The sequence below is a fragment of the Lynx canadensis genome, chromosome X (assembly GCF_007474595.2).
Source record: "Lynx canadensis isolate LIC74 chromosome X, mLynCan4.pri.v2, whole genome shotgun sequence".
NCBI lineage: Eukaryota > Metazoa > Chordata > Mammalia > Carnivora > Felidae > Lynx > Lynx canadensis.
In genome coordinates, this window is record NC_044321.2 from 122,420,559 (window position 1) to 122,447,148 (window position 26,590).

Genomic DNA, 26,590 nt, shown 5'->3' on the forward strand with positions numbered 1-26,590 from the left:
CCCCATGACCCGGGGAACCTGCTCCTTCAACACCGGGCCCTCCACACCGTGTTGCCCAGATGTGTCCGTCACTTGAATGACAGAAACAGAAATCCACGAACGAGGCGGATTTCGTGGGATTGAACAGTCGTGAGGAGCGTTCCGGACACAAATGGAAGGTACTTGTGGGCCGGACGTGGCCAGGAACTACGGCCACGGGGCGTTCAGAGGACGCAGCATCTTGTCCGGCGCCGTCCCCTGCGGGCTTCGAGCTTCCAGCTCCTGGGGCTCGGGCCGCTCCTGGAATGATGGCATCCGCATACCGAAAACATAAGTGGATGTTCTGGAAAATGACCCCTTGGACCTGAAGAGAACACACTCCAACACGGAGGAAAGCGTCGTCTTCAAGACTACCCTGAGAAAGCCTAATGTCCTCCTCCATCGGAGGCAGAATGCTCCGGAACACAAGACACACAGGAACTCCAGGGAGCCCTTCGTAGGGGAGAGGAACACCCACATACTATCGGGGTTCACCGTTGGGCTGAGAAGCTGAAAGGGCCAGCACCGTCAAGGTCGTGTGCGCAATGCGGGACTTGTGACGTTGCGTCCACGCGGCTGGATCCCCGGGTACCGGGGAAGCGGAGCAATGCTGTCCTGCCCCTCACGGGGAGCACGGCCTCATGCACACCCTCAGGGTTTTCACTCCCAGAGGCGGCCAGCCGCCAGGAGAATTTACTAAGTATGTTGCCCCAGGGGGTGGGGTGTGCTGCCCCTGGGCCGCAAGGAAAACCCGTTTGGGGCAGAAATTTGCATGAGGCCACGCAGTTTCCGTGGGAAAGGCAGACGTGACAGCGGGACACCGGCGCCACCCCCCCCCCCCCACCGTGGTTCTTCCTAGACACCGAATGTTGCACAAACCCAAAGTGCCTTGCCAGGCTGCCGGCCCCACTTTTCCAACCACATCCCCTCACTTCCTGTGTCTGCGCCCCAGGTTGGTCATTCTCGCTGTTTCCCACGTTTTCGTTATGACCGTGTCCGTTAAGGTGATCTCTGCCCGGTGGCGGGGACTCACCGACAGCTCAAGGGATGGTTAGCATTTTTTGTTTTTTTTGAGCGATACGGTATGTTTCAGTGAAGGCACGAGCACTGTTTTTCTGGACACCACGCGATCGGTGCGTGGTTAATAGACTACTTCATCAACACACAACTTGTGTATGTCCCGGGAAACCAAACAATTCGTCTGACGCACTTTATTGCGGTTTCGCTGGACCGAAACCCACAGTATCTCCAGCGCGTGCCCGTGTCGGCTCAGGGGTCGGCTCGAAGCCCATGCATGTGGGCTTGGCGAGCGCGGGCTGGATGATGGCGTTGCTTTGCCCGCATATAGCGTGTGCTCCCGAGCCCGTGGTTGCCGTCTCTGATTAGGAATCCGCTAGCCCTGAGGGGGGGAGCCGCAAGGCCCCCAGACGCCAGAGCACCACGAACAGAGAAAAGAACAAAATAGAGTTCGCATCTTGGGCAAATAGAGACAGACAGACGGACAGACAGACCCTAAGAAACCACAGAACAAGGATGTTGGAAAACTGACCACTGCCCAACGTGGTCCTGGGAGAAGAATGGCACGTGTGCCCGAGAGGGGAAACCCCAGCACCACTTGGCCTAATTTCCGGGGATGCCTGAAGGTGGCCTCCCGGCGGGCCCCAGGATGCCATGGCAGCGCCCAGGGTGGACACCCAGCTGCCCGTCACGCGTGTGGGCCCACACTGGCTCGAAGAGAGCGCCAGGGAGGCGTCTGGAAAGTGAGGGAGTGCCAAACACCTCCTTCGAGGGCCCTCTGCTCCTTCCATCCCTGTCGGAAAAGCCAGAGTAGAAGCAGCCCCAGGAACCGTGGCCTGGGGACAAGCAAACGTGCGGTGGTTTCATCGGAAACAACAGTATCTCTTCCCCATTTTAGTGGTTTTCTCCGTGGATCGGACATGCCCAGTCCTACCCCACAGACGCGGTACTTTCGGGTTTTATGCAGCTCCGGGAAAGTGTCATACGTCATCCTGCTGCCGCCACAGCCCCAGGCGAGGGGATGCCCCACGGCAGCCACGGCACCCACCAACGGCAGCCACGCTGCAGCTAAACCTGAAGAAACAGATCCCAGGTTCCGGGTCCTTCTTCCTCTGAGGATTCGAGCACACGTCTCTGATCACCAGCGTGTTCTTTCCACTCCCGCCCCCAGGAGCCGTGAGGCTGGGTGTCACCCGCAGGGGGCGCTCCGTGGATGGGGGAAGGTGGACCCTGCCCCGCATGCCCCCCCCCCCACCTGCGCCCGTGCTCCGTGTCAGCATCGCAGCAGCTTGTCATTGAGCCTGATGACGTCGCTGACAAACGTGTCCACCCCGATGAAGTCCCCCGCGATGATGTTGGTGCACCGCACGCCCGGCCCAGGGCACTGCTCACGCACCCACGCGCACAGGTACGGCAGGTTGGGGAGCGTCATCTTCTCCAAGGACTCGGACGGGTGCGCCAGGATGTACGTCAGATTCTCTGTCAGGTTGATGCCCGCCACGAACAGCCCGCCTGGAACAGGAAGGAGAGGAAGCTGGTGCCACGGCAGTCAGACTCCCCCGGCCCTCGTGTCCACACACTTCAGAGCACAGACTCTCAGAGCTGCGTGCAGATTAGGGTTCCGACGGCAGGGACACACATGTCCACATCAGTGCCAGACTCCTGCCACTCAGCATGGGGACAGATAATGTCCGCAGGGACGTGCATGTCTTAATTCCCGTGAGGTGGACAGAATAACATCCCCAGAGATGACCATGCCCCGACCCCCCACATGATGGACACACTAGTGTCCCCACAGACGTCCACCCCTTGACCCTGAGAGGCAGACACACTAATGTCCCCAGAGATGTCCCACGTGCTGGATGGAATAATGTCCCCAGTGACGTGCACGTCCCACCCGTGTGGTGGACACAATAACCACTATTTGTCACAGCGGCAAATGGACACTCACACACCGCGTGTCAGCCAGTAGATTTCGGGGGGGGGTGGCCCAGAATCCTCAGACACATCGCAGAATCTCTGGGAGGGGCTCAGCACCTGTGTGGTTGGGAACCCCTGGACAAAGGTCTGAGAGCCCCCCACCCCCACCACAGGCGAGTTGGCAGGCAGCCACGGTCAGACGTTTGGTGTCTCTGCCGACGGTTTTCCTTCTAACCCTCAGAGTGCACGCTTGTCAACCGGAGAAACACGAGAGCGCGAGATACCACCTCCCAACCTGCTTCTCGGGTGGCCTTGGGGCCGGGCCTTATGTCCGTCTCTCGGGTTACAACATGGCTTCTGAAACAGGTTTGTGAGCACACAGAGGCGTGACAGTGCGAGCAGGAGGCATGCTCGGAGTGCGTGTGGGTGTGTGTGGAGCCTGTGTGTGTGTAGAGCGCGTGTGGGTGCATGTAGACGTGTGGGTGAGTCTAGAGCGTCTGTGGGTGTGTGTAGAGGACATGTGGGTGTGTGTGAAGCACGTGTAGGTGCGTGTGGAGAGCGTGTGGGTGCGTGGTGTGTGTAGAGTGCGTGTGGGTGTGTGCAGAGCGCGTGTGGGTGCATTTAGACGTGTGGGTGCGTGTAGACTGCGTGTGGAGCGCATGGGTGCGTCTAGAGCGTGTGTGGGTGCGTGTGGTGCGCGTGTGGGTGCGTGTAGACCTCGTGGGGTGCATGTAGAGCGTGTGAGTGCATGTGGATGCTTGTGGAGCGCATGTGGGTCGGGCATCGCCCGCGTGGGCGCGTGTGCAGCACGTGTGGGAGTCTGTACCGCGCGTGTGGGCGCGAGCACAGCACACTGCCCACGACGCGTGTCGCACACCTGCAGAGCAGAGCTGGGGCAGGCTGTAGACCCGAGTCTCCGCACCTCGCTACCGATACCACAGGTGTGTGTACACGTACGTACACACACATAGATGTCTCGTGGATGTGCGTACGTGCGTGTGTATGTGATGTGGGGAATTAAAGCAAAAAGGAAACGCAGACACAATGGAATTTCTTACAACCTGCAGCCCACTGACGATCACTGGACAGCGCTCGCTGAGTCCGGGATTTCTCTGGGAACTTCCTCTGTCCTAACGTTCAGCCTTCGCTAGAGGGAAAAACACCGGTAGCCTGACGCCAGCCGCCAGCTGGGCCTCCAGGATCCCTGAGGATCCCTGATCTTCCTTAGCATACGAAGGTCCTTCTGGGCGCTTCCCTTGACCTCACCTCCCCCAGCTCACGAGTGTATAACCAGCCTCTCCTCAATCCCAGAGCAGCACTTCCCACCCACGGCCCGGTCCCTGCGCTTTAATAAAGCCACCTGTTGCACCAAAAACGTCTCGAGAATGCTTGCTGGGCTGCCGTCTCCGAACCCCAACATTTTCCACATCAGCCCGGACCTAAGCGGCTCTGGCAGGATGTGTCTGGCCCAGGCCAGCAAACTCCCTTGCGATAGTTATGTAGACAGGTGTCCTCTTGATGGCACCCAGGCCGTCCTAGCAAAGGGGACGCTGACCCTGTCTGTTCCTCATCAAATAGATGCAGGGGCTTCTCCTGAAGTCATTTCCTGGCCTAACGGCCGCGATCGTCGGAGCCAGCTGTGGTTAGTCTGCCTCAGGACGGGGACTTTCTGGAATGTTCCCAAGCAGCTGTGAAAACAGCACGCATCCACTGTGGTGAAAAACCCCACGGTGTCTGCTCATCTGTCCGAGCCTATGAAGCTTAGAATCCATCGGGAACCCCTTTCTCTGCCTTCTGGGGTGTCTCTCCTCTTTTGCCTCTCCTCCTTATTTTGCACCACCTTGGGTGGTCCAGTTCCTGGCCCACCACCAGTTCCTGGCCCAGCTCGGAGCCCGGGCTCCCCCTCCCCTCCCACAAGGAGCAAACTAACCCTAACCCTAACCCTAACCCTAACCCTCACAGCGCCCACTTCAGAGATCCCTGCCCGCGTCCTGGAAAAACTGACAGTGGGGAACAAGCTGATTGACTTTCAAATGGACACAAACGGAATATAATTCGGTATTTAAACTAATTTAAATTTGTCGGTTTACTTAAGATGCACCTGTCTTTAGACTCATGAGCCTTAAATACCACGCTGCTATTCTATTCGGGCTCACTAAAGGTGAGGTCAGGTCGAGTTCTCTCTGTCGCAACTGGTCAGCAAAAAGACGACTTAAAATGATGCTTGATTTTTGTCTCAGTTTTCACGCGTGCTTGTTAAGATAGCTTTCAAAGTCTGTAGTGACCTGAGACCTTTAAAGCTTTGCTGCGATGACAAATTGGACTGAATTCCTTGGACATCCAGACCTTTCCCTAATAGGACGTGGCACTGAAGCATGGATTGATTACTGAACGTAGGTTTGTGGTTTTTCGGCTTTTTATTGCAGAGGAACTAAGGGCATTTAAATCTGCTGGAAAACATGCTTTGTGCTTACATTTTTTCATTTAATTTGTGCTTTAAATTTTAGATTCATAAATCTGCCATCTAGAGACTTCTGGCTTAACAGTTTACAAATGGTTACCAGTTAATTTCCGCTGGAGACTAGGGTTTCTAACACGAAAAATTCTGCTAAATGGGGCACCCGGGTGGCTTAGTCGGTTAAGCGTCTGGCTTCCGCTCAGGTCATGATCGCGTGGTTCGTGGGTTCAAGCCCCACGTTGGGCTCACTGCTCTCAGCACAGAGCCTGGAGCCAGCTTCACATCCTCTATCTTCCTCTCTCTCTGTCCCTCCCCCCACTCACAGTCCTTCTCAAAAATAAATAAACATTTTTGAAAATGCTGCTAAATGTAATTAACCTTGATGGAAATAAGGGAAACAACACTGGATGAAAAAAAAGGTGTAGAAGGTTTATGAAGGGAAATCTTTGGAAAGGAATTTTGTATGTGGTCAGGACTAAAGTTGAAATGAATGGATTTTTTTATGTTTATCTATTTTGAGAGAGAGAGAGAGAGACGCTCCACACTGTCAGCGCAGAGCCCGATGTGGGGCTCAAACTCACAAACTGTGAGATCATGACCTGAGTTGAAACCAAGAGTTGGATTCTCAACCAACTGAGCCACCCCGGTGCCCCATGAGTGGATTTTAAAAGTACACTGGTATAAGTTTGAAATTCTGATTTCTCTGTTATAAAAAAGGACTTTTTTTTTAATTGTTAGCCTGCTTTTGATAAGAACATGTAAACAAAGGGTTTTTTTTGTGTGTTACCTGCTAAGAAAGCCAGTTTCTACATTTTCTGTTTATCAGGTCTTTGACTACTTAAAGCTCAGTGTTAAAAGAGCTAAGTTTTGCTAATAACTGTATAACCCTACACACTTGCCTTTGGAATCTTTTATTGCCTCCTTGGTTAAATAAATAACTTTGTGATGGTAGGTAATCCTATTAAGGCGTGTGCTTTGTAACTTCTTTAAGGCTTTTTAAACAAACTTCCCCAAGATTTAAATTGTAAATAAAGTCTTTTTGACCAATTAGATTTGCTTCTTTGGTACATTAGGTGACTCAGGAAGCATCATTAAACAAATAATAGGTCTTAGGGCAAATGCTAGAACTATTCTGGAGACTATGAAATTCCTAAAGTGTTTTTTTTTTTAAGTTTATTTTCTTTTTGCACCAGCGAGCTTGAGCAGGGGAGGGTCGAAATCAAGAGTTGACACTCATCCGACCCAAATGACTTAGCCACCTAGGCGCCCCAAAATTCCTAAAGTTTTAACGTTTTGTTATGAGGCCATCGCTTGATATTCTGATTACTGACGTGTTCTGTGTCACAGAAATAGCCGAATTTCCCTGCCAGCTACGTTGTAATCTCTCACCAGATCTTTAACCGTGTCCATTTCTGAGTCTTTCCTCATTTATCATTATTCTCTTGTGACGATGGGTTTCATCTGCAAGGGAATTCGTAAAAAGGCTTTTGACAGGGGCGCCTGGGTGGCGCAGTCGGTTAAGCGTCCGACTTCAGCCAGGTCACGATCTCGCGGTCCGGGAGTTCGAGCCCCGCGTCGGGCTCTGGGCTGATGGCTCAGAGCCTGGAGCCTGTTTCCGATTCTGTGTCTCCCTCTCTCTCTGCCCCTCCCCCGTTCATGCTCTGTCTCTCTCTGTCCCAAAAATGAATAAACGTTGAAAAAAAAAATTAAAAAAAAAAAAAAAAGGCTTTTGACAAATACAGGTTTTTGACATGGGTAAAATCCTAAAACTGAAATTGGTAAAAATTCCCACAACTAACCAAAAATGTTTGCTTTTCCAGATTAAGGAAACTGTCTCTTGAGAGATCTATGAGTTACAGGAATATGATAAAGTTTTAATTTGTGAACAGACTAAAGCTTCTAACTTTTCTCTCTCCCTGAACCCTCTGAAATTCACAAACCCTCAGTGAGTCTTCTTTCTTTCCTGGCAATTAGAATCATTTACATAAGTTCGATAAGAACCCGTTCTTGTCACAGGACGCCATTGGGACCATTGGTTATTTTACCAAGGCTTTGACCGGAATGTCGTATTTGCGAGTGACCTGTGTATACTCACATATGACCAGACAGCTCTAAGGAACTAAGGTTGACTTTACGAAACACGGAGCCATCAAGCCCCTTGGAAACGTTGGCCAGGTACCTGCTCACAGAGCTCCCAGCAGCCTCACCAGGCGAGTACAGGTCACTTCCTGGCAGGTGCAGGAACCTCAGGATATTTGGGGACCTCGTGACGAGGAGTTGGCCCCATTCTACAGGTACAGCAGGCAGGTCTGACGGAAGTACTTGGCTTGGCTTCTGGCCTGGAGAGGCTATGCATGGTTCAGTTGAGAGATTCCTTACGAAAAGTTCCAGCAAAGCAAATTTTGAAAAATCTGTATGGCTTATCACTATTCCTGCTGAGGTTATGTAAATAATTAGGCCAAGTTTATTAGCACTGGATTCGGTTTACAAACAGATGAGTCTTGACGTGGCTACTTCTCCAAATGAGGGTAATTCTAGGGAAAAATTATGTTTCAACAACACGTCTTTGTAGATACTATTTTTTATTTTTTTAGTTTTTTGGGGGTTTTGTTTGTTTTTATTTTTACCTCTAGATTGAGAGAGAGAGTTGGGGGAGGGGACACAGGGAGAGAGACTGAGAATCCCAACACGGGTCTCAATCTTACAAACCTGAGCTGAAATCAAGAGTTGGACGCTCGACTGAGCCACCCAGGCACCCCTCGAAGGCTGTTTTTCTCATAATAAGAGTAAAGTATTTTGTTGTCTTTTCCGCTGGCTCCCTGCCTGGTGCCAAGACTCCATCACTGCCGTAACTTCCAGCCAACAGACGATCCCCTTGTACTCAAGGAGGTTCGCCTATGTTGTCTGCCGTGGACCGGCTGCCCTGCCTTTGTAACTCCTAACATAAATACCCCAGCTGACCAATGCGGACCCACAAGTGGGGACATCTCTATGCCCCTACCCAGCAGGAAGAAGTTACAGAAAGGAGACCTTCCTGCCTCAGCGACCTTAAAGATTTAAGTGTCAGGGCCCCTGGGTGGCTCAGTCGGTTAAGCATCAGACTTTGGTTCAGGTCATGATCTCGCGGTCCGTGAGTTTGAGCCCCGCGTCGGGCTCCGTGCTGACAGCTCAGAGCCTGGAGTCTGTTTTGGATTCTGTGTCTCCCTCCTTCTGACCCTCCCCCATTCATGTTCTGTCTCTCTCGGTCTCAAAAATAAATAAACGTTTAAAAAAATTTTTAAAAAACCCAAAGATTTAAATGTCAACATTGTTCAGGGGGGAAAGATGTGGGAAACAAAGGCAGAGATGCGTATTAAATGTCCTTATAACCTGCGGCCATTGGCGAACTCTTGACACCCTCAGAGTGAAACATCTTTCCAGCAACTCCCTACCCTCTTAAAGTTCATGCGTTGCTGGAGGGGAAATGACCTTAGCTTGACAATAGCCAGGCCTCCAGCCTCCCGAGTCCTCGTTAGCATATGAAAGTCCTTCTGGAACTTCCTTCCTTTCACCTCCCCCACTTCCCAAGTATCAGTCACTCCTCACAACCTTGTTCTGCCCACAGTCCTGTCCCCGCGCTGTAATAAAAGCACCTGTTTGCACCCAAGACAGCGCAACAATCCTTTCTTTCTTGGCCGTCGGCTCAGAACCCCAACACTTCAAACCGCGTCGTGTGTATGGACTTATCTGTACCTCTGTGCATCTGTGCATCTGTGCACACATGTACACGTACCCACGTACAGACACATGCGCACACAGCTACACACGTGTCCATATATGTTACGTGCACACACACACACACACGCTACATGACTTCTAAAGTTCTTCCCTAAGAGCCGAAAGCAAACCTGTGAGTGATAACGTGTGTGTGAGCCCTGCAGGTGCCATGTGTGACCGACCCACACTGCTCACCTGGGCGGCCACACCTCTTCATGTGCTCCAGGTAGTGGATGAGCTCCTGGGGTTTCACCTCGTCCCCCCACCAGTAGGGGATCCCAGGCCACAGCTCCCTGTGCCGGCTCACGACACTCGCCTCCTCGTAGGACAGAATGACCTGCTGGCCGCGTGTCCACAGCTGGTTCAATGTCGGCACCTCCTGGAGAGGAAGAAGGAGTAGCGGGTACCTGAGAGAGACTGGTCGGGGAGTGTGAGAGACTGATGGTGGAGGATGGGGGTGAGAGACTGATGGTGGAGGATCGGTTGTCTGAGAGAGACTGATGGTGGAGGATCGGGGTGTCTGAGAGCAACGGTGGTCGGTTATCAGGGTGTCTGAGAGACGCAGGGATGTGGCATCATTGGGGTGCCTGTAGTAGGGACATGAGGGGTGGGGCAGGCAGCATCTACAACTGCTCCTTGGCCTCTGGAATATCGGGGACCCAGACAGAAGTGTTACCAACAGCACCCTGAGCTCACGCTGATCCCCCAGAGGCCACGCCCCTCGAATAGCCAGGTGTGTCAGGAAGGTCAAGCACGTGTTACTACAAGGACCAGTGCTCGAAGGACCAGTGATTTTGTACGTGGACCTCCCACCCTCTTCCGTCTCCCCTCTGTGACGTTCCCTCTGGAGACTCAGCCTGGTGGTCTGTCCCCTAACAGCTGCTCCTGCCACCTTCCTTCAGAAGCCCCGAGCACCTGGGTGCTCTGGGTCACAGCAGCCCCACTGTCTTGTTTTGGCCTCAGACCAGGCTCATAGGACGAACTTGGAGAAACGCCCAACAAAGTGATGTAAAATGGACCCCAAATGGATGTGGAGTTAACTTTTCAGCTTCCCGGAGACCCAGGGAGGGTCACTCCAGCCGTCACCAGCAAATGGCACCAATTATCTGGATCACAAAGACCAGGTGTGTTGTGGGCTCGACTGTGTCCCCTCTGAATTCTTAAGCTGAAGTCCTCATCCTGATACCCCAGAACATGACTGTATTTGGAGGTGGGGTCTTGAAGTAGATAATGAAGGTAAAATCAGATCATTAGGATGATCCCTGATCCAATAGGACTGGAGAAGGGCGGATAAAGACACAGACATGCACAGAGGGACGACCACGTGAGGACACAGCGGGAAGACGGGTCTACACGCCCAGGAGACAGGCCTCGGCCCTGCCTGGACCTCAGACTCCCAGCCTCGTCCCCGCCTGGATCTCGCACTCCCAGGTTGTGTATGTGGCACAGTGGTGCGCGGGGCACACTGTGGGTGGGGGGTGGGCAGTGGTCTTTCTCCTTGGGCGCATCACAGAGAGCACTCCAGCAGCGCCCCCACCCCCAGCACCGGAATTATCTCACCATCATGCACAGCAGAACCAAGCAGGCAGGGCAGAATACAATCATACTCCTGCCCCCCACCTGCGCCAAAGGGGCCCTTCCTACCCCTCGGGGACAGTGTGTCCCCAAGGATGTTGTTGATGAATCGTACTCCTGCCCCCCACCTGCGCCAAAGGGGCCCTTCCTACCCCTCGGGGACACAGCATGTCCCCAAAGATGTTGTTGATACAGGCCACTAGGTACTCATGCAGGTTGTCCGTCAGGCCATCGAAGTCCCTGCAGGCCAGGATGACCACCTCCTGGGATGGCTCTCCAGCCACTCTGAGATCTCCTTGAGGGTGTCCTGTGCAGGAGAGAGAGGAGCTCAGTCGGACCGTCCTGAGAGGGGCCAGGAAGCTGAGGACGCTCCCACAGGCCCAAGGGCCTTCTGCAAACAGAACCCACTGGGCAAACGGGCCTGGGTCCTGGGCCAACAAATAGCCAATGCAGCCTCACCAACAACCGCCTGGCCGCCAGCCATTATGCTCGGGGAGAAGCATACGCCTGTGTGTGTGTGTGTGTGTGTGGCCACGTGTGTGCATGCTCACTGAACAGGGAGGGGTGTGTGTGTGTGTGTGACCACCTGTGTGCACCCTCACTGCACAGGGCACCGTGTGTGCAAAGGTGTGAAGTCTGCAAGTGCAGGGAACATGCAAAGCCCGGCAAGTGGCATGTGGAGTGAGTTCCCGGAATGGTGTCACCCGGCCCCAGGCGTCCTGGATGGCAGGGGGGAGTCAGGCTGAGCGGGACGGTGACTCCTCATATTCGGACTTCAGAGCCACTCAGGTTGTGGCGGAGGAGACAGTGCAAGACGCCCCAGGCCCCAACCAAAGGCAGGAAGACAAGCGGCCCCAGGTTTGCAAAACCCAGGAGGTCAAGAGTCGTAACCTCTGGACTGCTGGACCCCACAAGGATGCGCATCACCGCGTGCAGTCCTCCCTGCCACAGCCCTCCAGCACCGCAGCCCCTCCCTGCGCCAGCCGCCCCGCCGCCCCTTGGCGACCTCGCATTCCTCCTCCTCCCCCTTCCCCCGCGCCCCCCCTCCTCAACCCCGTGACCCCCTGCACCCCCCACACCTCCACCAGCGCAGTCGAGTACACCATTCCCCCCCCCCCCGCACCTCCACCAGCGCAGTCGTGTACACCATGTGCACGAAGTGCAGGTTCTTCTCCGAACCCTCCGGCATGTGCGCGACCCGCAGGTCCAGGTACCGCACCCCGGCGTCCGGCTGCTCCGTGACACCCAGCACCTGTGGACAGAGCTCCGTTGTCGCTGCTGGGGGCCGTGGGGCTCCCACCTCGGCTCACTGCCCCCGTCCAGGGCTCACGGTCCGGCCGGAGATGCCCCCCTCTGGGCCACGCTGTCTGAGGTCGAATCAAGAGCTGTTCTAGGTGCCGGCTGCGGTCCGGAAGCCACGCACGCCTGGCACTCGGGCACATGCTTTGGGGTGACACTGGCCACGGTGAGCCACAGACAGAGCCTGGGGAGGCCCTGTCCTGCCGTCCACGCCCCCTCGGCGCTGCCCTGCAGGGTCCCACCTCCCCCTCGCCCGGGGCGGGCACCGGGAAGGAACGCTCTCTGGGCCTCAGCAGCCCTGAGCCAGGCCCCCAGGGCCGCACCTGCACCCTTGGCGGTCAGGACGCGCAGAGGAGGGTCAGCGGAGGTGGGCACCATCCCCACGCCACAAACAGCAGGAGGACAGGCAGGAAGGAATCCAATCCAGAGAGGGTAAAGGAGGGAAAGGCCGTACCCTCCCATACAACGTGACAATGGAAAAAGCGAGAGTTAAGTAATTTGTACATCCTTGCGGCCCTGCAGGGAGCCAGGGTCCCTCCTGTGAGCCCCCCTGTGGAAACATGCAGCACTCGGGTTCAGGAGGCTACCTAGAGGCTTTCGTGTCCCCTACTGTGTGTGGGGGGCGAGGTCCAGCCAGGTGCGCCCCCCTCTCCCCCCACCGTGCAGAACCACCTGCAAGGGGCCTTGACGCCCAGGTCGGCCCTTGCTCAGGGACCCCAAGCTCTCTGCAGGAGCGGACTCCGGGGACAGGAAAGCACCCAGCTGGCTACTCCCCGGGGCACAGGCTTGTGCCTCAGGTGGGCTGAGGTCGTGGACGGACAGGACTGAGAAGTGAACATTTTCTCCCGTAAAACACCCCTTCAGATGCGTATGGTGTCTTTTCAGAACGTAAACTAGGTGCTCGCGGTGTCAGTATTAGTAAAGCCGCGGGATCTGAGGAGGTTGTCACACGACGCACGTGCGGTCTGACCGCCCAGGACGGATCCCTGCCTACACCTGGGGACGCAACAGGGGGGCTGCGGCCGAGAACCTCCCTGGAGCTGGATGGGGCGTTCCTGCCCCTTCCCCTCAGTGTGTGAGCTACAAACTTAACATGATGCCCTCCCTGGTGCTTCTTCCCTGAACGGTGTGCATTAGCAATGACACCGTGTGACATGCGGCGTTCTGCAGCAAACTCAGGGTGTGCACACCTTCCCGGCTGTGGATGCACCCCATATGCTTTCCTGTGGCCGGTGCTTATGAATCAGCAGTTCTGGTTATTTCCTCAACCGATTCCCTGGAGGCACCCAGACTTTACAACAGCATACCCCCACCCAGACCTCCTCATGGCCCCCAGCACCATGAGACCCCAGCACCACGGGGACCCAGCACCATGAGACCCCAGCACTGTAGGGCCCAGCACAAGGAGACCCCAGCACTGTAGGGCCCAGCACAAGGAGACCCCAGCACTGTAGGGCCCAGCACTGTGGGGACCCAGCACTGTCCAGGACCCCAGCACTGCTGGGACCAATCACCACTCAGGACCCTAGCACCACGGGACCCCACCACCATGTAGGACCCAGCTCTGTGGGGACCCAGCACCATGAAACCCCAGCACCGCAGGACCCAGCACCATTCAGGACCCCAGCATCACAGGCCCCCAGCACAATGAGACACAAGCACTGAGAGACCCAACACTGTGGGGACCCCAGAACCGTGGGGACCCAGCACCGTAGGGACCCAGCACCCAGGACCCCAGCACTGTGGGGACCCAGCACCCAGGACCCCAGCACTGTGTGCCCCCAGCACCGTGGGACCCCAGCACCGTCGGGACCCATCAACCACTCAGGACTCCAGCATCACAGGCCCCCAGCACCATGAGACTGCAGCACCAGAGACCCCAGCAATGGGACCCATAACCACCCAGGACCCCAACAGCATCCAGGACCCCAGCACTGCTGGGACCCATCACCACTCAGGACCCTAGCACCACGGGACCCCACCACCACATAGGATGCAGCACCACGGGACCCAGCACCATGAGACCCCAGCATTGAGAGACCCAACACTGTGGGGTCCCCAGAACCGTGGGGACCCAGCACCCAGGATGCTAGCACTGTGGGGACCCAGCACCCAGGACCCCAGCACTGCGGGACCCCATCACCACCTAGGACCCCAGCACTGCGTGCCCCCAGCACTGTGGGACCCCAGCACCGTCCGGGACCCCAGCACTGCTGGGACCCATCACCACTCAGGACCCTAGCACCATGGGACCCCACCACCATGTAGGACTCAGCACCACGGGGACCCAGCTCTGTGGGGACCCAGCACCATGAGACCCCAGCACTGAGAGACCCAACACTGTGGGGACCCCAGAACCATGGGAACCCAGCACCATGGGGACCCAGCACCCAGGATGCTAGCACTGTGGGGACCCAGCACCCAGGACCCCAGCACTGCGTGCCCCCAGCACCGTGGGACCCCAGCACCGTCCAGGACCCCACCACTACTGGGACCCATCACCACTCAGGACCCCAGCAGCACAGGCCCCCAGCACCATGAGACTGCAGCACCATGGAGACCTCAGCAATGGGACCCATAACCACCCAGGACCCCAGTACTGCTGGGACCCATCACTACTCAGGACCCTAGCACCACGGGACCCCACCACCATGTAGGACTCAGCACCATGAGGACCCAGCTCTGTGGGGACCCAGCACCATGAAACCCCAGCACCACAGGACCCATCACCACTCAGGACCCCAGCATCACAGGCCCCCAGCACCATGGGACCCAGAACCACCCAGGACCCCAGCACCGCGGGGACCCAGCTCGGTGGGACCCCAGCATCTTGGGACCCCAGCACCGGGACGGCAGCGAACCCGCTGACCCCTCCCACAGGGCTCTGTGGTGACATTTCAGGCTGGCCAGTGCAAGCACCTCACACAAGTAGGGAATCTGGTTTCTCCACATTCCAGACAGGCAGGTCTCCAGAAGGATTCCTGCTGCCCTTGTGACCTGAATTCCTGCTGCGCAGCGATTACAAAGCACAGAGCCCGGGACTGGGGCCTCCAGGAACCCGGAGTTTCCAATGCACATGTCCAGGGAGCAGAGAATTCGGACCCCTGAGCCCCCCACAAGTGGCGATGGGGGGCTGGGCTGCTCCCCAGGTGGGTCCTGCGTTGCTGCCAGAACCTGGAACCATCACGTGCCTCTCCTCCCTCACTGACACTGTGCGGTGATGGCCATACTGCCAGCTGCCTGCCCCCAACCCTGAGTCTGCTGTCCACACCCCCCACCGGGACCCTCCAGGTCACCCCACCCCCCACCAGGATGCCCTGGGTCTCCCTGAGTCTGCTTTCCCCATCCCCCACCAGGATGCCACAAGTCACCCTGGGTCTGCTCTCCCCATCCCCCACCAGGATGCCACGGGTCACCCTGGGTCTGCTCTCCCCACCCTCCACCGGGTCCCTGTGGGTCACCCCACCCCCCACCGGGATGCCCAGGTCACCCTCAGACTGCACGCCACCCGGACCTGCCTCTCCATGTACACCCTACCCCAGGACGACCCCCCCACCCCAGTGCTCACAATGCCCTCAGACCCCCAGGAGCAGAGGCCTGCAGGGAGTTTGAGCAAACCCCAATCAGACAGGAGACTGACCCCTCCCAGGATGTGGGGACCCGGCCCCTCCCTGTTCCTCCCTGAGCATTCAGGGCAGAAACCTGTCATTGTGGGTTCTTTCTCCTCCTTTTCAAACGTGCGCACGTCTCTAAACAGGCCTCTGGACAACGGCACGGCCCAGAGGAGGTTTCCCAGGACTGGGGGCTCTGAAGTGGGATCCCGTGAGGGCCTGCCTCCAGCCAGCAAAACACCTCACAAAGACATGGGGACGTGCGTTGTTTATGGCTGCTGGGTTGGCCGGACGTCTGTTTTCAATAGTGTTTCCCCTGCCAGGGAGGGCACCCACCCGGCAGATGGCACTGATCGGCCGGCCCCAGGGCCCCGCGCCCCTCACCTGGGTGGTGGACCACTTGAGCACGATGGGGCGTGTGATGCAGGGAAGGACCTTGCCCAGCAGCTGCAGCAGCCGGGACTGGCTCTGTGCAATGGGCGACTTCTTGTCCAAGCAGTACGTCATGGTGTCGTGACTCCCTGCAAGCAAACCCGAGGGGACTTTGCACCCGGAAGCCCCCTCTGCCGGGCACCCTGTGAGCCCCCTCCACGAGGCGCCCCGTGCCCGGCGGTGGGTACTGCCCCAAACTCATGCCCACCGTGCCGATGGGACAGGGTCGTCCAGGACCAGGGTGGCCCTAAACCTGGGTTTCCTTTTAAGGGACACAAGAGGAGAGACACAGACACAGAGGAGATGCCACATGACACCACGCGGTTCCTCGCTGGGAACACCGCCCCTGGTTTCGGGGACCTTCCTGTGCCAAGTGATCCTCATCCAGCAGAGCCACCAACGTGCCCCCCTGACCTGGAGAAACACCCCCACGTCCGTCCGCACTGACGTCCGTGAAGGTTTTCCAGAAACTCTTGAAGAAGAAAGGGGCACGTTTACTGGGTGCGAACGTTCACATGTTGTACAGGGACGTCCGTGTAAATAAGCACAAATACGTATAAATAAGCGAAGCTGCTGGAATCGCTGAGACCCGATGCTGCCGATTCCACAGATCAACGCATCAGAGTGCGGACTTCAAAGATGGACGCAGTTTTACGCATCTAAGGTGTTATAACGGGGGCGTTCTGCTCGCTGGACAAAATCAGTGAGCACCGAGATCAGGAGAGATTCCTGGGCCCTTTGTCCCATCCAGCGGAACCCACGATGTTTACAGGCTTAGCTGGAAAAATGAAGCTGTCCTGCTTTGTCGGAATGTGCCAGGAAATCTTTCTGAGGACAATCCCGAACGCAAACGTATGAAAGGAGAAGACGGAGGCTGGAGGCAGCAGAGAAAAGAGAAAGGGATTCTCCCTGGGGCTTCCGGAAGGAGCCGGGCCTGTGGGCACTGAAAGGTCACACCCGTGCAGATTTCTGGCCCCAGAGCTGTGAGTTCACACAGCTGTTTGGAACCACACAGATTGTGGCCCTTTGTTACAGCGGCCCCAGGACACTTTCACAGCCACCCGGACACGGCGCCTTGGGGACTAGGGGCCCTTTCCCCTGAGGTGCTGGGGCGTCCCCTACCGCCCACAGCTGCCCCCGCTCCCTGGATCTGACCCCTAAGGGAGCTAAACTCCCACACGCTCCCCAGAGGCCACCTGCTTCTGTGGGGCACGGAGGGGAGGGGACGGGCCTGAAGAAGGGCATGCCCTGGGCCCTTGGTGGCTCTTCGTCCCAGAAGAGTTCCCTGCAGATCCCCTGAAACCACCCGGAAACCGCCTCCCACAAGGAAAATGGCCCCAGGGCAAACTGGAAACCCTGTGATGTGATCACCAGGAAGTGAGAGCACAGTGACACCTCTCTCCTAGAGCACGTGGGTGTGGCCAGGGGTTCCTGACACTGATGACGGGGGCGTGGCCATAGGGCATGACATGAAGGCAGAGGGCAGTGGGAGGGCTCCCCTCCCACCACCTGGTCAAGCGTCCAAGACTCAGGATGCGCCTGGAGAAGCTTGCGATGGGGAAGTGGACGGTCCCCACGCCCAGGGACAGTCCTCACTTACATACACTCCTATACGAATGTCAGCGGAGGGCACACAGCCAGTAAGACGATACTGCGGCTCCATATTTGCTGATACAGAAAATGCAGACAATATTATGCTAAGTGAAAACGTAGATCAAAAATAGTACAGTTGGGCCTTCTTTTCGTTTATAGTATATATCTTTATATATAAAAATGGATTATCCCTATATGTAAATGGATTCACATATATATTATAATATAGAACTATAAACTGCAGGCAAATCTATATACGTCACAGAGAATGTAATTTTTTTTAACTTACACGTTTGCATTTGTCTGCAATTATTATGTATTGGCTATATGAGTTTTTTGTGGCTCCCTTACAAAGTGGGAGGCTTCAAAGAACAAAAATTAATTGTATCCCAGCTCTGGCGGCCAGAAGTCTGATATCCAGGCAGGGCAGGACCACTGAGATCCAAGGGGGCAGGACCAAAGTCCCTCCAGAGGCTCCAGCAGAGGGTCCTTCCTGCCTCTTCCAGCTTCTGGGGCTCCAGGGGTCCCTGGGCTGGTGGGCCCGTCCTCCTCATCTCTGCCTCTGTCTTCACGAGGCTTCTCCTCTGTGTCTGGGTCTCCCCTTCTGTCTCCTACAAGGACACCTGCCATTGGATTCAGGGCCACCCTGACCCAGGATGGGCTCATCTCAGATCCTTCACTTACTCACATCGGCAAACACCCTATTTCCACATAAGGCCCCGTTCTGAGGCTATGCGGGACGTGAATTTGTAGGCACTGGTCAGTGCCTAGAATCGGGTTTGTGTGGTCACCCCTCGGGCCCAGCAGGGACACAGCCTGACCCCCAGGGACTCTCTCTCGTCTGTGAAGTCATTCGGGTGTTGGGACTCGGGCCACTGTGGGAGTCCAGCTGACAAACAACAGACAGCCATCTGGGAAATAACCAGACTGGGTCCTGCCCCATCAAGAGAAACTGCATTCGAATCAAGGATTTAAACGTTTTTGAGAAGTCGTCGTAAAATCCCAAAGGAAAGCGCTAAGACAGGGTGAAAACGTGGCTCAATCTGAAAAACTACAAAAATGTACCCAGGTGAGAAACCTGCTTATTTTTGAGGGAGGATCTCCAGATACCGCACGTGCACGGACGTGGAGACATGGAGTGGGTCCACTACAGCCCTTCGTTTTTGCAAAAACAAAAGGCTGGTAATGCCCACATGCTCATCAGTGGGGAGCGGCGGCCACTGGTTCTGGGGCCACTGGAGCCGCAAGGGCCCAGACAGAGCCCAGCAGGACTCAGGGCCACCAGGTCGTGCCCCGCGCAGGCCTGGCAGGCGTCCCGGAGAGAGGGGTTCTGTCCCCAGGAGGGGGGGGTTCTGTCCCCAGAGGGGGGTGCTCTGTCCCCAGAGGGGGGTTCTGTTCCCAGAGGGGGGGTTCTGTTCCCAGAGGGGTGGTTCTGTCCCCAGAGGGAGGGTTCTGTTCCTAAAGGGGAGGGTTCTGTCCCCAGGGAGGGGGTTCTGTGCCCAGAGAGGGGATTCTGTTCTCAGAGGGGAGGGTTCTGTCTCTGCTGCTCCTCTGCCCTCAGCCCCTCTCTCCCTCCCCTGCACTCCCAGCCCTCTTCGACTGGGCCTGACCTGCCAGCCAGCTGCGCTGGCCGCACCAGACCTAGGGTCCCACAGGTCCTGTGATAGGGATGGCTCACGGCCAGCTGGCAGCTCAAGGTGCCCCGCAGGAATGCAGTGCTCAGTCCTTACAGTTGAAGGGCTAGTGAGTTCCCTACACAGAGGGACAGACTGGCGGGGGAGCAGTACCCCAAATCCCTATGCCATCACATCTCCCCTCAGCCACACTCCCTGGGACTGTGCACGTGCCTGCTGGGCCACATCAGAATGAAGGAGATGGAGAAGGGAAGACGGTCATTTGGTGCATGTGTGTGCATATGGTGTGTGTGTGCATGTGTGTCTGTGTGTACATGTGTGTGTATGTGTATGTGTGCCTGTATCATGTGTACATGGGTGTGTCTGTATCACATCCATGCGTGTGTGTCTGTATTGTGTGCGTGTGTGTGCCTATATTGTGTGCACGTGTGTGCCTGTATTGTGTGCATGCATGTGTGTCCATATTGTGTGCATATGTGTGTGCCTGTACTGTGTGCATGCATGTGTACACATGTGTCTGTCTTATGTGCATGTGTGTACGCATGCGTGTCCGTATTGTGTGCATGCGTGCGTGTCTGTGTACATGCGTGTGCATGTGTGCACACGTGTGCCTGTTTCTGTGTGCATGTGTATGTGTGTCTATCTTGTGTCCATACGTGTGTGCGTGCATGTGTGCTGTATTGTGTGCATGCGTGTGTGCCTGTACTGTGTGCATGTGTGTTCATGCATGAGTGTCTGTGTTGTGTGCATGCGTGTGTGTGCCTATATTGTGTGCGTGTGTGCATGGTTCCTGCGGTTTCCGTGCACTCGGGCCCCACCCCATGACCGGCCGTGCCCCTGGGGGACGCAGAAGCCCTCACCTGGGATGGACAGGTGGTGCAGAGGCACATCCCAGAGCAGGGGGCACAGCGCTGACATCCAGTCTGCATTTGTACCGCAGCTCTGGAAGTTGCCAGAAGCGCTTACCTGTCCGCCCATCAGGGGCCACTCGGTGCGACCTGAGGAAGGAAACAAAGTTTTGCTGACATAAACCAAAGGGCCCAGAGCCACTCTCCTGGGGGGCGCTGGCGAAGCGTGCATCCTACCCCCTGCTGGTGCCCCCTGCTCCAGTCTTGCACTAATCCCTCCACCACCACCCCCCCCCTCGCCGCGCAGAGGGGCTCACACGCCAGTCGGCCAGGTCTGTGGGTGTAGGGCTTCAATCCTGGGGGTGGTGGTGCCTTGGGGGCCCAGGTCAGCACCCTGCCCTCTGCCTCCCTGGGTTGGGGTGCTGGGCTGTGGTGCAGGGAATCTGAGATCTGTTTCCACGGAAGCCAGCGCTCCCTTAGAAGCAATGGGGAGACGTCTGGGGCTAGGGGAGAGGAGGGAAGGTCTCCTGGTCCTTAACCTACGGCCCTGGCCACTGTCTTCCCAGCATCTGCCAGGTGATGAATACGCATGGGGTGTAATTTACTCTCAAGATAAGCCGACGAGGTGGGCACAGGACATTGCCTGCCCAAAAAGGAGCCCCAAAGACAGGAGCCCATCCTGGGTTGAGCTGTGATCTGCCACCAGATTCCCACGTGGCCCCTTCCCCCAGCACGTCCCCAGCCGTGGAAACTCTGTATGTACAGTGAGGGGGTCAGACTTGGCTTCCCTGGAAATAAGCCATTTCACCCTAAGGGTTATTTTGAGCGGAAGGAGACTGAAGAAAAGCAGAAACAAGAAAAACTCTCCTCCCTCCTCGTCTAACCCTAACCCTAACCCTAACCCTAACCTTCGCCTGCAAGCAGGTATAAATTTCCCTGTGTGCAGCCGTCCCCTTCCATCCCCTGTACCCGGAGGGGAGGGCACCCCCCTTAGGTCTGCACAACTAGCCTCAAGGAGTAACACTGACCCTGCCCTTAGCCTCCCCCAGCCAGCTACTTTCTCAGGATTTAGGGTCCCTACCACCCCCAGCCCTTTCACTCTGGCTTGTCAATTCCACACAAATTCATCAACCTTTGGTGAAATGGCAGATAAGGCCTAACATCCAACTATCTCCCTGGGTCCACTCCTCTTCTGGGAAGGCCTCTACAAACATTCAGAATAAACCCTGTCCCCTGTCCATCTGTCTTCTGTCATTTCACTTATTTATTTATTTATAACGTAAGCTGTGCACCCGACATGGGGCTTGAACCAACGACTCCGGGGTCCAGAGGGCATGCTCCAACGACTGAGCCAGCCAGATGCTCCCCTCTGTTGTCATCTTATCTAATTTTATTTTTAACTTAATTTAATTTATTTATTTTGAGAGAGAGAGAGAGAGAGAGAGAGAATCACAAGCAGGATTCACACTGTTAGCGCAGAGCCTGATGCGAGGCTCAAACTCACAAACCAGGAAATTGCGATATAAGCTGATGCTCAATCGACTGAGCCACACAGGGGTCCCTCTTTGCCATTTTAAAATATATTTTTTAAAGTTTTTATTTATTTTTGATACAGAGAGAGACAGAGCATGAGCAGGGGAGAGGCAGAGAGAGAGGGAGACACAGAATCTGAAGCAAGCTCCAGGCTCTGAGCTGTCAGCACAGAGCCTGACGGGGGGGGGGGGGGGGGGGGGGCTTGAACTCACAGACTGTGAGATCATGACCTGAGCTGAAGTCGGATGCTTAACCGACTGAGCCACCCAGGCACTCCCCTCTTTGTCATTTTAATTTGCAGGTCTTGGTCCCAGAAGCTAAGAGGTTAGAAAAAATTTGTTCCTTGTCTACACTGTGTCGAGTGCACCAACAGCCAACAGTACGGTATTGATTCTCATTCTGCCTCGGCAGACAAAAGCCCAATCCCTAACCCTAACCCTACCCCCCCGTCCATAAGAGGGTCCTAGAGCTAGCACCCCTGCCATCCATCTTCCCTCATGGTGTGTCCCAGGGCTCTCCCAGCTCACACCCAGTCCATCAGTGTCCCTGCAGGAGTGAGTGTGGGACCCCGGCCCTCCTGCGGGGGCAGCAAGCATCCAGGTGGTCTGGGGCTGGCCTATGCACACAGGAGACATTCCTCAAGGCACTGTGCCATCCAGGGGCAGATGGGCCACCGCCTGCCCTCCGGCCATGCAGGTGTCTGGAAAGTGGGCAGATCAGGGACCGTGTAGCCCCAGCCTCAGGAACCCCTATATGTGTCAGCTGGACCTCATCTGGGAGTGTGGTCAGCCCCAGCTAGGACACACAGAGCAGGGGCTGTGGCTATGCCTCTCCCAGCTGCCACCCAGGGGGCCTCATCACACCCAACTGAGCCCTCCCCAGTCCCATCCCAGCAGGGCCCACGTCTCAATGGGCCCAGGAAGAGGCGCCTTGGGTGAACCCTGAGATCTGCCAGGGGCTCACCAATTTGTTTCCAAGGAAAACCACTCTGTGAGTTTCAGCTGACAGGTAACGAAACACACCCCCAGAATGTGCCCCTGGGGCATTAGGGTTCCTACCAGCTGGTGGGAGCAGCAGACCCCAGAGAAACTGCCCAACGGGGCACTAGTTTGTCTGCGTGAAGGCAGTTTCCATGTAGACGTGAAATGTCCACCTGAAGAGATGCCTCTGCCCCTGCACCTGGGAGAGCTCCTCAGTGCCCCAGCCCCCCAAGTCCCCTCCTCTGAGCCCAGCCCCTGGGGAAGGTCGTGGGAGCACCAGCACCCCGAGTCCTCTCTGGAGCCCAGCCCCAGGGGAAGGTCCTGGGAGCACCAGAACTCCCAGTCCCCTCTGCCAAGCCTAGCCCCTGCGAGAGGTCCTGGGAGCACCAGCACTCCGAGCCCCCTCCGCTAAGCCCAGCCCCTGAGAGACATCCTGGGAGCCCCAGCACCCCGAGTCCCCTCCACCGACCCCAGCCCCTGGGAGAAGTCTGGGAGCATCAGCACCCCAAGTCCCCTCCGCCGAGCCCAGCCCCTGGGAGAGGTCTGGGAGCACCAGCACCCCAAGTCCCCTCTGCCAAGCCCAGCCCCTGGGAGAGATCCTGGGCGCCCAAGCACCCCAAGTCCCCTCCACCGACCCCAGGCCCTGGGAGAGGTTTGGGAGCATCAGCACCCCAAGTCCCCTCCGCCGAGCCTAGCCCCTGGGAGAGCTCCTGGGGGCTCCAGCACCCCGAGTCCCCTCTGCCGAGCCCAGCCCCTGGGAGATGTTTGGGAGCACCAGCACCCCGAGTCCCCTCTGTCGACCCCAGCCCCTGGGAGAGCTCCTGGGGGCCTCAGCACCCTGAGTCCCCTCCACCGACCCCAGCCCCTGGGAGAGATCCTGGGCACCCCGGCACCCCGAGTCCTCTCCAGAGCCCAGCCCCTGGGAAGGTCCTGGGAGCACCAGCACTCCGAGTCCCCTCCGCCAAGCCCAGCCCCTGGGAGGGGTCTGGGATCCCCAGCACCCCGAGTCCCCTCCGCCGAGCCCAGCCCCAGGGAAGGTCCTGGGAACAACAGCACCCCATGTCTCCTCCGCCGAGCCCAGCTCCTGGAAGGGGTCTGGGAGCACGAGTACCCCGAGTCCCCTCTGCTGAGCCCAGCCCCTGGGAGAGGTCTGGGATCCCCAGCACCCCGAGTCCCCTCTGCCGAGCCCAGCCCCTGGGAGAGATCTTGGGCACCCCGGCACCCCGAGTCTTCTCCAGAGCCCAGCCCCTGGGAGAGCTCCTGGGTGCCCCAGCACCCCGAGTCCCCTCTGCTGAGCCCAGCCCCTGGGAGAGGTCTTGGATTCCCAGCACCCCGAGTCCCTTCCGGTGAGCCCAGCCCCTGGGAAGGTCCTGGGAGTACCAGCACTCCGAGTCCCCTCTGCCGAGCCCAGCCCCTGGGAGAGGTCTGGGAGCACCAACACCCCAGGTCCCCTCCTCTGAGCCCAGCCCCTGGGAGAGGTCCTGGGAGCACCAGCACCCCGTGTCCTCTCCCGAGCCCAGCCCCTCGACAGCTGGACGGCCTCCACCCTCTCTGATCACATCAAGGCACGGCTCAGGGGTGCCCTGGGAAGGAGGGGGGTGATTATACAAAACCCGGGTGAGGGCAGGTTTGCAGGCTCCCGGCCCAAGCAGGTGAGACACAGCAGCCTCCCACTCGTGAGCCTTCGGGGAGGTGGCTCCGTGTCCACGCGGCGCATCCGGAAGTGGTGGCTGGCGACAGTCACACTCAGGAAATAGCTCTTAGGTGAATAAAAGGACGGACGTGCCGCCGGCAAACCCGCGTGACATTCTGTCCCGTTCACGGGCCCCCAACGCTCCCCGACCCGCCTGCGCGCACGCAGGCTCTGCCCCAGCCCCAAGGACCCGCGATGACACCTGGGGCGCTAAGTCCTGAGCCAGCGGCAGAGCAGGGTCTGAGGACGCACGGGCATCTGCCGCCCTCACCATCCCGGAGCGGGTCAGCGCTGACCACGGCGAGTTCCCGCGGCCGCGGAGCCCGGAGTCGAGCCTGTGGCGGCCCCTCCTGCTAACCCTTCCCGTCCGGTCCGGAGGACGTGCCGTGCCCCTCCCCCGCCCCAGCCCGGGACCCCCCCGCTGTCCCCACCTGTCCCCACTGTCCCCCCAGGAACCGCGACCCGCCCGGAGGCGCTCACCGCGCGCCGCGGACTCTCCAGCGGACTTTCCGGCGAGGCCTGAGCCCAGGACGCGCCCCGCCCGAGCCCCAGGCCGGGATCCCCCGCCCCCGTCCCCACCTGTCCCCACTGTCCCCGCAGGGACCCGCGACTCGCCCGGAGGCACTCACCGCGCTCCGCAGACTCGCCAGCGGACTTTCCGGCGAGGCGCCCTCCCCCAGCCGCGGAGTCAAGCACTTCCTAAAATGCTCTGGCCTCGCCATTGGACACCGGGAACCCTCGCCCCCTCGAGGAGGAGGGGCCGCCTCCAGACAGTCACTCCCAACCCCACACGTGTCGCAGGCTGCAGCCCCCACGTCCTAGCAGGACCCGTGCGGGGAGAGCACGGCGTGGTGGGAGGGGGGAGTGCCCCACACATCCCGGGCAGCCCCACCTGCAGGGTCCAGACCCTCCCAGAGGACGGGAAGGTGTCCTGAGGGGACCCGCGGGGTCAGCGGTCAGGGACAGGAGGGTGTCCTGAGTATGACCACCGGGTCAGTACTAGGAGGGAGGGCGCCCTGAAGTCATCCTGAGTGTGACCACGGGGTCAGGGTCAGGGGACAGGATGGGAGGACATCCTGAGAGTCTGGCCGTGCTTTGGCTGCGGTCCGTTCCTGTCACTCTGGACCCCAGGCCCAGAGCAAACAGGACTTTCATCAGAGCTTGAATGGCCTCATGTCCTCGGCGCCTGTGATCTCTGAGGACGTTGGTCTGCAAACCGACCGCGTCCTTTACTGAAGTGTGTGGCCCTCTGGCCTGAGTGGCTCTTGTCCCGGTCCCGGCCGGGCCAGGGCGTGTGGCCTCCGTCCGCGTCAGCGGAGGCGCATTCCAGGGCACGTGCACACCTGCAAACCCACCCACCCTGACGCTGACCCCGGTGACCCGGAGCCTCGTCCCGTCGGCTCCTGGGCGCGGGGCGCTCCGCACGTGCGCCTGGTGCGGGCTCTGCCCTGCCTGCCCGAGGCCAGCCGGGACCCAGAGCGCGCACAGGACAGCCCAACGTGTGCGGCGGAACCCCGCGCGGCTGCCCCCTGCGCCCTCCGCCCGCAGCGCAGTCCGGCTACTGGGGCCGGGAGGCAGGGCGCTGCCTCAGGGGCTCTCCGCCCAGCAGCCCAGCGGCGTCTCTTTCTGCGCCCTCTCCCCGCGGTCCCTGCCTCCTCCTCCTGCCACCCTCCCCCTTCTTTCCCCTCCTCCCTCCGCCCTCTCTTCTCCCCTCCCCTCCTTCCCCCTCCCTCCCTTCGCCTCCCTCATCTTCCCCTCCCCCCTCCTCGCTTCTCCTCTCCCCCTCCTTCTCGTCCCTCTTCCTTTCTTCCCCACTTCCCTCCTCTCTCTCCTCTCCCCTCCCCCTCCCTTCCCCTCCTCCACTTTCTCCCTTCCTCCCTCCTTGGAGACCCAGCTCCTTGCCGGCAGCTCCCTGACTGGCCCCCTGTGCCCCGCCCTCCACAGCCCGGGGCCCCACGTACCGCCTGTGAAATGGGGCTCTGAGCTCCTGGGGCCTGGGCAGCGGCCGCCACTGGGGTCCCCCGCTGCCTGCGGAACAGACCCTCCCTCCCCGTCTGTCCGGGCTTCCTGAGGCTGGCCTCCACTCGGCTTCCTGCCTCAGGTGGGGAGACCCAGGGCCTCGAAGTTGTCCAGATCCCCAGAACCTGTGACCGTTAGGCTCCACTGCGGACGGGACTCCAGGTCTCTGCACAGCTGAGCTCAAAGCAGGGGGCGGGTGTGCGT

At 58.1% G+C, this 26,590-nt stretch overlaps 1 protein-coding gene across 1 annotated transcript; it reads right to left on the reverse strand.

The window, feature by feature from the left end:
• Positions 1 to 1,082: 1,082 nt before the first annotated feature.
• PLCXD1 (phosphatidylinositol specific phospholipase C X domain containing 1) lies at positions 1,083 to 25,022 on the reverse strand. The gene is given in 8 exon segments (XM_030305293.1): positions 1,083 to 2,547; positions 9,365 to 9,548; positions 10,897 to 11,009; positions 11,012 to 11,051; positions 11,868 to 11,996; positions 16,039 to 16,175; positions 20,174 to 20,311; positions 24,997 to 25,022. Coding segments are annotated over 7 exon segments (960 nt in total). The 5' UTR covers positions 20,292 to 20,311; positions 24,997 to 25,022; the 3' UTR covers positions 1,083 to 2,308.
• Between the last annotated feature and the right edge of the window lie 1,568 nt (positions 25,023 to 26,590).